The 13482-nt window shown below is 41.8% G+C and overlaps 1 protein-coding gene across 5 annotated transcripts in view; it reads right to left on the bottom strand.

The window, feature by feature from the left end:
• The window catches only part of DEAF1 (DEAF1 transcription factor), a 31223-nt gene extending 17956 nt beyond the window's left edge, over nt 1-13267 (bottom strand). For 2 of the 5 annotated variants that reach the window (XR_012850561.1, XM_075837591.1), the window contains exons 1-8: nt 12900-13267; nt 11013-11101; nt 10213-10342; nt 6544-6690; nt 6198-6337; nt 3354-3419; nt 1216-1342; nt 544-672 (exon numbers count right to left, since the gene is read on the bottom strand). Coding sequence is in view for 4 of the 5 variants with exons in the window: in XM_075837591.1 (XP_075693706.1) it covers nt 544-672; nt 1216-1342; nt 3354-3419; nt 6198-6337; nt 6544-6690; nt 10213-10342; nt 11013-11101; nt 12900-13053 (982 nt within the window). In the remaining variant the exon portion in view is untranslated. The remainder of the gene's footprint in view (nt 1-543; nt 673-1215; nt 1343-3353; nt 3420-6197; nt 6338-6543; nt 6691-10212; nt 10343-11012; nt 11102-12899) is intronic. The other 3 variants (XM_075837589.1, XM_075837588.1, XM_075837590.1) reach the window with 3 other exon arrangements.
• Between the last annotated feature and the right edge of the window lie 215 nt (nt 13268-13482).

Below are 13482 nucleotides of genomic sequence, written 5' to 3' on the forward strand. Positions count from 1 at the left end.
ATAGTAAATTCAGAGTGAGTGAACGTTTAGGAAGAGGGGTGGATGGAAAGGAGTCTGATAAGTTGAGAAAGAGGCATTTTTCTCTAATAAGATATATTACAAAGTTTCATATATTCACTTATACTAGTGACCATTTAAGCAGGACCTGTCACAACTAAGCATTATTAGTCCTGTACCTACACAGTGTGACACAGTATCGATTGGACACTGTCAAAGTGTAGGGGCACACTCCACTGACAAGGGGAACAGGAACAGAGTTCTCTATTTATTCATACATTTTCAGGAGGAATAACAGAGGAACAGCACAATGCAGTATTCTAAGAAAAGATGCTTCAGAATTGTTATTTTATGGAAATACAAGAATTTACTAAAACAGACATGTCAGGAGAGATGACAGGTCCTCTTTAAACCCAACAGAACTCGCCCACACTGGTCCCCGATGAGTATAAATCCAGTGCCTCATCCTTCATTTCTAGTAGCCGGTGTGTGTTATAATGAATAGACACTAAAGAGTGTTCACCCGTAACCGAATAAACCACTCACCTGCCGCTCCGGTGTACACATCTCCCTGTGTAGGACTATCCGTCAGAATAGAAGTCGCCTCAGCAGTGGCCTCTCTCTCAAAGGTTATCGAGTCTGTGGCTGTGATCTGTCCGGATGATGACACTGTAACTGCCAAAAAAGAATAGACCTACACTATGACAGGAATACTTGTGAAAGGCCAGCCTAACTATTGAAATAAGAAAGATTAAACACATATACAGATCGTGGAGGTGATCATGTGTAGATTAAGCATATATATTCTATACTGGAAGGTATTTGAACCAATAACCAGAAGCCAAAAGGATAATACTACATAAATAAATGCAAAAATGGCCAAAGTGTCTACAAAACATTTTTACCCCTGGAGGAAAAAAAAAAAAAAAAAAAAAAAAAGTTGATAAAAGTATAGGTTTATAAAATCAGCATCTGTAGGTTGAAGCTCAGCTTCCTGGCTTCGTCCCCTTTAAGAGCTGTAACGACAGCCATATTTGTAGACCTGCTTTCGTATTGGTATATAAAGGAAACCGCTTTCTAGGAACAACAGCCATAAGTAGAAATGACGAACACTACAAAGTCATGGCTGAAAGGCATAGAATGAAATTTCTACAAATACTTCACTTGAATTAATGCGATGATGCCCCCCCCCCCTTCCCATTTTTCTCTTGTTCTTACAAGTGGTTTCCGCGGTTGCAGGCAGAAGGCTGATGTTTTTAGCCTGGTCTTTTTTGACGGAGACGGCAGACATCTCTCCTTCCTTTTTCCGACGCTTGTAAGGAATGAATAGACGGACCGGGCCGCTCTGTTGTAAATGGAAAAGAACGATCTTGGGATGAAAGTTATACAACAAATATTATTTTATATGACAGAAGGTGAATTTTTCTTGCACTTCAAGATCTGATATTTAGCTTTTTTAAAGAGAGAAGAAAACTTTTTTATATATATATATATATATATATATATATATATATATATATATATATATCTATCATTAGGTAAAGGCATGTCATTCAATATTTAAATAGAACATGCCATATATTTAGCATAAAATAGTGTTTTGTACCACATCAAATACCCACTTGTGATGGGTTTACACATATTAGCTCAGTTGTCAAAGTGACACTAGCTGCATGCACCTCATGCTGAAATTTAGGGGAGACGCAGCGTCAGACAGGGTCTTCAGGCATTGTACGATTGCCTAGGTAGAGGACAGAAAAAGTCTGCCTGATTCTTTGGTCTTTAGAACAGGATTTTCCTATTATTCTCTTAAAGAGGCTGTCCGAGAGCGGAACAAACCAAACAGGCTGCAGGAAATGCCATAAAACACAAAAAATAAACATTACTAACTTGTCAAATCCCCCCACCTCAGTGACGACGAAGCAGAGTTCCCCGTCCACCCTCCCGGAGCGATGACCCGACGCACAGTCACGTGATCGACTAATCCAGCCACCGGCACCAGCGAAGAAAAACTTAAAAAAGTGACACCATTACGTTGTTTTTGTTTGTTTTTTTATTTACTATAATTTATGCAAAAAAAGCTGCCATAAATGACAGCGGAAAACATGGTAATGATGCCAGATAGCGTCAGGATGTTGTGTGTATATATATATATATATATATATATATATATATATATTACATCTTACTCCAACTAAGTGTTTATTATGACTTTATTGTGACTTGCAGGCGGTGCTGCCTTATTCTAGAATCATTTTATGGCAAAGCTATTTTGAATGTCAGGGGGTGACCGTTAAAAAAAACATGAAATTAAAAATGCCAGAGGACATTATAACTAAGAACTAAGAAGACAAGCCGAGGTGGCAGAATCCGCAAAACTTCAAAAGCCTCAGGGTATGTTCACACTGCTTATTTACACATGTTTTTCGGGCCGCAAACGTCCCCCAAAAAAATCTGAAAAATTGGGGGGGGGGGGGGGGGGTTTACGGCTCATTTTCAAAAACCGACGTGTAAAAAGAAGTGCATGTCACTTCTTAGGCTTGTTTTTCATTGACCATAGAAAAACAGCTCCAAAAACAGCCGTAAAAAAACGGCTGAAAGTCAGGTGCTGTTTTCCCTTGAAACCAGCTCCGTATTTTAAGACGTTTTTTGTTAACCGTGTGAACATACCCTCAGAGATCTGGTGCTGTAGAAGGGACTGACATTGCGGAGAAACAGAAGCTCATTGCCAAGAGCTACAAGTACTTTGGACTACTCCATGAAGACAAGGAAATAAAACTTGACAATTCAGCAAAACACGATCCCACGAGAGCGGAGAAGAGTTCATACACTTCACATCTTCTTGACCGTGAAAATATCAGACGATGGTGATCTTGGATTATTCCATTTTGGACAACGCACCCTTTTAGTACCCAACTTGACAACCTTTCCATATCCCCTATAAAAGGCACCTGGAGGAGGGAGCCGGTTCTAACATTAGGAACAACTCTATAAAAAAATTTCTCACACTTTGGTGGACTTGGTGCGGCCATCTATGACATGGTCACTCGTTCCTTTAAATGGAAACTGTGCGTGCAATACTACAGTCTGCTCATGCTCACAGCGACGAGCATGGATGACTTAAGACTATGCCCGCTGTCTTATTTATCACCCCCGCTCCTGCTTAATGTATATATGCCATGTGCGAACGCTACGCAGACCTACTTTTGAATAGGTATGGAGCCCCACAAAAAAAAAAAAAATTGGACAAAGGCGCGAGTCCTGGACGAGTAACACTTTACAGTCCCAAATACATTTTAATTTAGGGGCAAAGAAGAAGTTTCCAGCCGTCAGTTTCCAGTGTGACAAGTCCTTACCAGGCTGAGGTCATCACAGCAGGCCGCACAGGTACAGGACGCAGCATGAGGGGTAAGCAGGCCATCCTGGAAACACAAGATGCCGAGCCCTCAATGACAGTGATCATGCCTCAGACTACTTTACTGCAATTGTAAAGCCCTATACAGCAGATACACAACGCAAGACCATGGGGAAGCTCAATGTACAACTGGCAATATGGAGCCGTTATAAGCCACTTTCACCACGAGTTTCTATTTCCGAGTAAGGCTCACACTCGCGTTGTATAATCTGTTACTCGGATCCGTTTTTAGACCAGACTAAGTATAATAACGGATCCGCTAAAAATCCCATTGAAATCAAAATAACAGATGCAAACAGATTACAATCCGTTTGTATGAGTTTTACATTGACACCAATGATAAAAATAACCCATCCAACGGGAGAAAAACTCTTTAAGGACGCTAAGGGATGCAATTAACCACTTCCTGACCAGAAGCTTTACCAGGCCAATTTTCACGTTTCAGCCACGGGCCATTTTAAAAGCAAATTGTTCTTCTACTACTCTTCCAACCTACATGTACTTGGACTGGTATTCTCAGAACATATTGGGCTTCCATGTTGTGTAAAAATAATAAGTGAAATATTTTACTTTTTAAAAGTAAAAAAAACATTAAAAACAAAATGGAAATATGTAACTTTTGCTGATGTTTTCTGACATCTGGTGCAGCCTCCAAACACGCCTGATTACATATTCGGCAACTTGTGCCGACTTCAGCAATACTAAATGTGTGCGCATTTCTTACACGCTGGGCGCACGGCGGAGCGGACAATGAATGGTGCGCAAACTGGCTTTTGGAGAGCAAATTTTCCAAAGCTGGTTCGGCCGATCTCGGTGCATGCGACCAGTGTCGCGGCCTAAGCCGCCGTGTAGCCCCATCCTAAAACTGTACAATACATCAGTGTATATAATATGAAAGATATAGATACAAGGATAGGTAGATATACAAATAAAGATTATTATTTCTGACACAAAAAAAAAATAATCTGCATTTACATAGATCTATAAAGATATTATAATAAAAAATAAAAAAAAATGGTGTGTGTTTTATGACTTCGTGTTCTCCCTCTCTGACAGCCTGCCGGGAGAGGGAGAAGTTACAATGAATATAAATGTTTGTTATCACGGAGCTTCTTAGAGGTGGGGGGGGGGGGGGCGCTGAGAGGGAAATTGTTGTGATCATTATGACAGGTTGTCACAATGATCACATGCCCAGAGACCGATGTATCACTGAGCTAAATGTCGCTAGAGCGGCAAATAGTGTTAGTCTGCAGAACGTTCTGGAACGACCCAGCAAAATAAATTGTGGACCGCCCAGACGTTTATATAGTCTATGGGTGGTCCGCAACTGGTTAGAAATCCCATTCATTTCAATGGGATTCTTAATAAATCAATTTTTATTCTGATCTAAAAACGGATCACAGTAACGGATTATACAACGCAAGTGTGAATTTAGCCTTATAAATAACATGAACAGTCACAAGAGAATAAGCCTACTCAAGCGTTAAGTTACCTATAACCTGCATTTGTAGTTTATTTAAAGTTCAGCTGCACCTTTGGGACTACTTTAATGATAATGCAACAGCACAAATAGCAATTATGTAATACAGTAAAATTCCTTTAATCTGTCATAGAAACCGGGTTATCAAATATTCTACATTAATTCCAATTGAGATAGCTTGGTGGTCATATTTCCTTCCAAACAATTAAATGGACCCTAACTTTTCAAACAACTTACGCTGATCTAACAGTAAACCTGATATGAAACAACTTAGTTTACTTACTGTTAATATGTAATTGTTTTATCCATGCAAATTCTTTGTGAAATTACCGCCACTAGGTGTTTCCCTACATGTAATCTGCTGTCCACCCCCTGTTGTCAAGCAAAATCCGTCCCTAGTTACAGACGGACTGCCTGCCTATACAAGTCTATGTAGAGGGAAGGGGGAAACAGTGAAAAAGACAGACAGATTATGGAGCAGCTACCTTAGCAAGGGTTTTATCTCCCCTCAGTGCTGGATTCTCAGCTACACTACTCATTACTGAGGGAGGATAGATAGATAGGATAGATAGGATAGATAGGATAGATAGGATAGATAGGATAGATAGGATAGATAGGATAGATAGGATAGATAGGATAGATAGGATAGATAGGATAGATAGGATAGATAGGATAGATAGGATAGATAGGATAGATAGGATAGATAGGATAGATAGGATAGATAGGATAGATAGGATAGATAGGATAGATAGGATAGATAGGATAGATAGGATAGATAGGATAGATAGGATAGATAGGATAGATAGGATAGATAGGATAGATAGGATAGATAGGATAGATAGGATAGATAGGATAGATAGGATAGATAGGATAGATAGGATAGATAGGATAGATAGGATAGATAGGATAGATAGGATAGATAGGATAGATAGATGTGCCCACTAGTTCAGAGACAACAGAATTAGAGAGAGAGCCTGAAGAGGGGGAAAACTGCTAAATAATGCCACTTACAAGTCATATAATGGCCAGAAATAGTGTTATGCCTCATGTACACGCATATGACCGCTTATTCTGAAAATCTCTTGAAACGTTAGACTACGCTTTAAACTTTACATTTGTTCATGACTTTTTTCTCTTTACTTGGTCTACACAGTAATTTGATAGAGCAGCAGTTTGTGCTCCAGAGCTGCTCTCCTTTCTATAACAAAGGTTGGGAAGTCACTGATTGACATAAAGAAACAAGAAACGAATTGCTACCATAAAATCAAGTAAAGTTGGAGGGATAGAAGAGACCAATTCCTTTACCTGTATAAGACATTGCAGGGGTCTTCCTGCATAACGGATACTTCTCTTCCAGTCCTTGCTGCTGGCTCTGCCGGCAATTGCTTCAAACTCAGTCGGAGTATACCAGCCATCAGAGTGCTTCACACAGCGTCCTCTGCCCCCTGTCAAGCAGATCACACCGACTGTATTAACATACATATAAGGGGTACACGGTCATGTGTATAAGAAGTCACACTTAGTATAGCAGATACCCAGCATTTAAATAGGAGCTCCCATTATCTCCACCCCCCTGACCCCCTATTATACAACTATGGATAAACATATTTCAATCATGCTGAGAACCCTCCAGTCTTGTAACACAAAGTACCTGATCCTAAACGGTTCTTGTATAGGATTCCACTGATATTACGACACCTCACTGGTAATTCATTATCATACACAGATGGATCCCAGTTGTATTTTGTGCCATCTTTCTCTGGTCCTGGGGATGGTGAGGTGGATGACCCATCTGAGCCTACAGAAAAGAAAGCAATATTCAACTATAGCAGAAGTGTAGTAAACATAAATATTATTTGTAGGTCACTATATTTGGGTGGTCCCCTCTTCGCTGCACTCCAATGAGGAACTACAGATATCAGAATGAACATATCCGGTGTGGACTCTGTGGCTTATTGCATATTTGGGTAGTGCTGACCTGCTTTTTATTTCCTTCATTTTCAAGCTCTGCTCTGTTGTCTACTGGAAGCCTGAGGTCGTCTAACATCAACTTCCTGCCTAATCACAGGCTGCTGCTCTGTCCCACCTCCATGTTTTACACTGCAGCTCTGCTTGTATAAAACAGAAGCCCAGCAGGCCAGTGCACAGAAAAGGTTATACATACAGTAAGGCTAGAATGATCAGAAACTAAACCAACAGTGTGTAAAATATGATTATTAGGCAATTGCTGAACAAACACTAGGAGTTTCTCCTTATAGGGTTTCCGTCAGTCCCATGGACTTTGAATGGACTTTGAATGGAGTGGCACTGCACATACTACACGCCATTCAACTTCCTTCTCACGGAGATTGTGCAGTGAGGAGAAACGTGGGGCTCGGGAACCCGTTCTAGCGATAGGTGGAGGTCCCATCATTGGGGCCCCCAGGGATCACACATTTATCCTATGGAGAGGTGATAAATGTTGATTGTGGGGCAACCCCTATAAATACTAACAGTAGGAGCTGTTCAGATTCACTTTCCTTTAGAAATTTGCTTGAACACAATGGGAACGATTTTTTTAAGCAATTTATTTAGACTGGCGTTTCACACACTGGTGGAGTAAGATGTGACACATTTCTTAAGATGATAAAGCCTCTTAATAAATGGGTCGCATCTTCCGGCAAGACTGTGCGCAGAAAAAAAACCACAACATATTCCCATCTCAGGTCTCCTCTTCTCCGGCTCCCTCATCATTTCAGCACAGCTCGTACAAGGTCCTGACGGCAACCAGGATCAAGGTCTTATATGCGACACAGAACTTCAACCGCATCAGTGCGGTGTTGCATACAATGTCCTGAGGCTGCCCGGCGTCATTACAACGCCGGAGTGATGAGAGCCGGAGTGGAGCAGTATTCCTTTTTTTTTTTAAATGTAATTAACTATTCAATAGAGGGGGGGGGTAGTCTGATAGGGGGGCAATGTAGGGGCCTATACGGGACAATTTACGCCTCCCGGAGTGCTATAGCCACGCCCCCTTTCCACAAAAGTGGCGAGGGTGGCAAAAAGGGACAAGTCATGATTTGCGACTTTGGGCCCTTTTGCGACTTTTCTACACCAGAAAACTGGTAAAGAAAGATTGATGGAAAATATCAGTAAAAAGTCAAACCTGACCTAGTTACTTTCTTTATATGGATTATTATAAGACTGGATTCACACATCACAATCAAAATTACATTTTTGCTGCAAATTGCATCAAAATGACAGGAGTTTTGGCGCAATTTTACGGAAATCGCAAAAAAACTAAATTCTTACTGGGACGTGAAAACTCAGCCGGTGTCTTTGAGCAAGGAGCAATAGTAACAAGTCACGACCAGATAATAGAAAAAGTAAAAAGACCTTTATTAAAGTCAATTAGACACAAACAATCACAGACAAAACTATACACAGTAAAATAAGCCCTCGTAAAAAGATGGAATCGGAACATGAAAGCAGCACGGCCCCCCCAGATAGAAAAAACGGTCAAAAGATCGCCCAAACTGTTAAAGTGCAGAAGTCGTAAATTGCACTTCTGCACTTTAACAGTTTGGGCGATCTTTTGACGGGTTTTTCTATCTGCTTTCATGTTCCGATTCCATCTTCTTACGAGGGCTTATTTTACGGTGTATAGTTTTGTCTATGTGATTGTTTGTGTCTAATTGACTTTAAATAAAGTTTTTTTTACTTTTTCTATTATCTGGTCGGGACTTGTTTCTCTTTTTGGTTTATCCTATTAGTCACTAGGACCATTGGTATATTTAGGGGCATTGCTCGGTTTGCAAGAAGCAATGGTGGCAAACACTAGAGAAACTCTACACGGAGAATAGAATCACATCGTCTGACAGTTTATTTACAAGAAACATAGATAACAAATCTAGATTGGACCAGTAAGTGGCCGCGTTAAATATGATCATGACATTCAGTACTAGGAACAGTTCGCTTTATTCAAAACACAAATGAACAAGCGAACACGCACGCAGTGGTATCGGCGGGTTCAGGCCGTCACGCGGACCGTCTATCCCTGTACTAATAATACTCCAGTCCCTGTCACTAAATCAGCTAAATACCGTGCCCAGGCTGATGCTGTGTCCCCAAACGCGGAAGCCGCCGCTCCTGTATTCTGACGTTTGCTAGGAAACCCTGTGACGTCAGTAATGACCTTCTTCTCTGCGAGTCTGTGTATGCAGATAACTAATAACAATGATCCTACGGGCCGTTACCATTAGATTACGGTTATCATTGATTTGTATATGGGGACAACAGGGAACACACCCGGAAAGAAGACAAAAAAATAATTTGAAGTTGAAATTTTGCTATTTGCATCGAGGCCCAAATCACCCCCCCCCCCCCCATTCCCCGTCATGAAAGGGTTAATGTAAACTGTACAGTCCAAAACCAGACTTTGGTGGTCACAAAGAGACCAATCATGGCTCCCGACGACGAACCTTGATAGTTAAAAATGAAAGTGTCCGTGTAGCCCGGGCCTTGTAATGTCATCCACACTGTAAGAAACTCAGATTCTAGAATAAGGCTTCGTTCACATCTGCCCTAAGTATTTCCGTTCTTCTGTTTCATCATAGGAATAGACGAATTAAAAAACGGAAGTGTTGGAGCCATTGATTCACAGACACTAATGGCGCTCGACGGAACACATAGAATTTAATAGGTTCCATTAAAGGAGCACTCCCAATTATTTATTCCCTGGCCCATTATGTAAATTGTAATTATCAAGATACACTACATTACAGTAATAGAGCGCCACCTGCTGGAAGAAGAAAAAAAACACAGGAAAAGCAGGAAAACACTGCAATATTTAAAGGGGTTTTCTAGTCCCTAAAAATGTATGGCCTATCCTCAGGATAGGCCATCAATAGCTGATGAGTCGGAGTCTGACTCCCGGGATCGCCACCGATTAGTGGTTTTGAAGGGGGTGCAGAGCTCGTACGAGTGCCGCTTCCCCTTCATTTCTACTTGCTCATGTGAATCGTCGTCACGGATGTAGCAGCGATTCACAGGTATAGCAGCCTTCCTCTACCATTGACATGAATGGGGAACAGGCTGCAATACCTGTGAATCCCTGCTAAGTGTGTGTCGATAATTCAGTGAGCAAGAAGAAATGAAGGTGAAGCAGCGCTCGTACCGTACCCCCTTCAAAACAGCTGATCGGTAGGGGTCTCGAAATTCAGACCCCGACCCATCAGCTATTGATGGCCTATCCTGAGGATAGGCCATACATTTTTAGGGACTGGAAAACCCCTTTAAATTTAAGAGTTCACATTGCAGTACTGAAAACAAACCATCTCACCTGGTGTCATGGAGGCTGTTGGCACTTTAATATTCTGGGTGTCCATGATGCTGCCATCAGTGTGTACCACAATCAGCGTGGCTTTCTCTGTGCTCAGACCATCTCCAATCTGAAGTGAAGCCCTCTCTGCCTGCAATATAGATAAAGAGAAGGCATGAGGCAAGTAATACACACGAATCAGAGTGACACTGTAGACCCGGCTTCTTAGTCTACTGCCTCACCAGACAGAACCTGGTCATTGCAGTGGCCGCAGGTCGTAGTCCTGGTCAAAACGTTTAAAAATGGCCTTAATTTATCTTAAAATGCATCTCTTCAACCAAGTAAAAGAAGCAACTTACTAAACGAGAGAGTAGCGGAGCCAAAGACAGGCCTGTAGTCTATACAAAGGGGACGGCCACTAAATATTAATGTCATATGCCCTAACATGAAAAGCTACATAATCAACCCATAGGACGTGTGCAGAAATTGTGCACCCCCCTCCGGGTCTGTAACTTCAGGACGGGGTGCATGTAAACATCAGCGTGATGGACGTATATAAGAACTGTACAAGCGATAGCTTGGAAACGCCGGCGCTGGCAGAAGACGCTATGGACGCAGCGGTCACGTGATAATTTGTGTGACTGCCTAGGATGTTTTGTGTTTGGCTGGGAAGCCGCTGACAGCAGTAAAAAAAAAAAAAAAATTTCCTCAACTGTTAGCGGTTTGTTTCGGGAGGTTGGCGGACAGATGGGTAAGGGGTTTATGTCGGTTTTGTTTCTTCTTGTTCAGTTGTAGGTTTAGTTTTAATATAAAATACTCACAAGTACATGATCTGAAAGGGAAGCTGCGCTGGCCACTGAAGTGGTGAAAACATTCTCTCCGGGAGCTCCAACACTGGACACCGTGACTTCTGTAAAGTAGAACAGGCAATGAAAGTCAATTACCATCCCTGCAGTCTTACAGAAACAGCGCCACTCTTGTTCATGTCTAGTAATGCAGTTCAGCCCCATTCACTTGAATAGTAATGAGCTGCAATACCACACGCAGGCCATGGACAAGAGTGGCGCTGTTTCTCAAAGACAGCAGTGATGTTTTCTTTTCATGTTTCAAACCCCTTTATCCTGTCCGGACATGTCTGTTTTAGTAAATACTTGAATTGCCCATGAAATAATAATTCTGGAAAATCTTTTCTTAATTTCTCTATGTTGAGCCGTCCCTCTGTTATTCCTCCTAGAATTTTATGAATAAATTACCACTGGGTGTGTTACCAGTTTGGAGGGGGAGGTCCCTACATAGACTAACACTCTCCAATCATGGGCTGACCGAATGAGACTGTAGGGACACGCCCCTGGGGCAAGGGGAATGGTAACACCCAGTTGGCAATTCATTACATTTCTAGGAGGAATAACAGAAAACCACACAACACAGAGTTCTAAGAAAAGATGTTCCCCTATGGAAAATATAAGGATTTACTAAAATAGACAGGTCAGGAGAGGTGACAGGTCCTCTTTAGCTGACGGCTACTACGGTTTCTTTCTTTGTTCATTCAGCTAGTTGCAGGCAGGTCTGTGCCACAAAGCCTGTAACCAATGGACTGTGCTATACCTCCCAAGACAGCTACTGGTGAATGTGCCCATGCCATCTAATTTTGGCAATAGACATTAGGTAATGGTCGGTGTATCCCAATAGGTCTATGGGCTCAGCGGACAGTCTCTGCGTGAAACAAGGATGAAATAGGCTGGATTTTTACCTGATCCTTTATTTCCCTAAAGATAAGTGGTGCCAGATGTGTCTGGCAGCTGCTTATCTCCTTCAATAGATTTTAAAAAAAAAAACACATTACACCCAGCTAAATGACATGTGAACAGGAGTCAGTGGGTAAAGGGCAAAGCGGAGTTTGTTTTACTTTACATTGTCGCCTCCCATCATGCTTCACTCCAAACCTGTCCCCATGTAATTCCTACTATACCCTATATTCCTATGTAAAAAAAAAATAAAAAAAAAAAAAAGATATTGGTTGCTATTGCAGAAATTGTCAACGTAGTACCTGTAGCTTTGTATTTAGAGAATGGTCTCACTGATTGGATGTCCATTGTCACGTGAGGCACACACAGGTGCACGGCTCGTTACAGTTACAGTAGGTGTATCAGAGCTGTGTCTTCTGATCCCAGCACCTGTGTGTCCATCACATGACCATGGGCAGAAATTTATCCACTGGAAGTAAACAATGAATGTTCCTAATGAACAACAACAAGCAGAGATCTTGAAAACCGTGATAATACAGAAAGTATATTGGAAAATTGTATACGTTTTAATTATACAAAAAAATAATATTAAATTTGTTCAAAGTGAACAACCCCTTTAAGCCTAAAAGTTGGTACATGCTGCTATTCCAGGAGTAGGTTTTTTTCTGTATGCTGCACATTTTCTTGGTACATTGCAGCAACAAAGTCAGTAATCCAGGACTTGATCAAGCTGTCAGCACACGTGTCACTGGATTGTGGTGGAGTATCAAAAATCTCCATAATAAACATATGTCAATCTTTGGCCTGAGCAGATGATCAGTCTGATGGTTTACACAAACATAACGACGGAAAATAGCCCCATCTAGCGGTATTACAATACATTACAAGGTGAAACCCTATTGCGAAGAGCAAAGTTCATAGTTCCATCTAGTGGTCGTTGAGCAGTATAGCATCACAATTTACCTGTATACCCGTTTCCCGTTGCACTTCTACCATCAGGCCCAGTCATGACAGTGACCGAAGTTACCTCCGGTCCATCTCGTACTGCCGCAGCTACAGCAGCCACTGCTGCAGCTGCTTCTGATAAGCCGAGTCGGGAAGCTTGAGTTTCATCCATGCATCCGGAAACAACCGAATCCAATTCCGGAAAGACACGAAAGTGGACCTCGGCAACACCCGAACACCCTTTCCGGAACGCGAAAGAAAATGAATAAAGCGAAAAGACCCGATGGTCTCCGGAAATACCCGAGCACCTCTCGACTTCCTGATGTGGTTCAGGCCCGCTCACGGAAACCACCGAGTAAATCCGATTCTCGCCGAAAATGGCTACTGCGCCGAAGTAACGCACCCAAGCGTGACATCTAATACGCATGTCTGAAACAAGACGTTCTACGCCTTGACGGGGCGTTTCCATGACGACAATGGCTAGGAGAAAGCCATTTTGGATGTGGTCATATTGACCGTCTGTACTATTCATAGGCGTGTAAAAATATTGAAAGCAGCTTCTCCCATCATCATGTCTTGTAAAACTGTATCTCGTTTAATT

The sequence above is a fragment of the Rhinoderma darwinii genome, chromosome 9, assembly GCF_050947455.1.
Source record: "Rhinoderma darwinii isolate aRhiDar2 chromosome 9, aRhiDar2.hap1, whole genome shotgun sequence".
In the NCBI taxonomy this organism is placed as follows: Eukaryota; Metazoa; Chordata; class Amphibia; order Anura; family Rhinodermatidae; genus Rhinoderma; species Rhinoderma darwinii.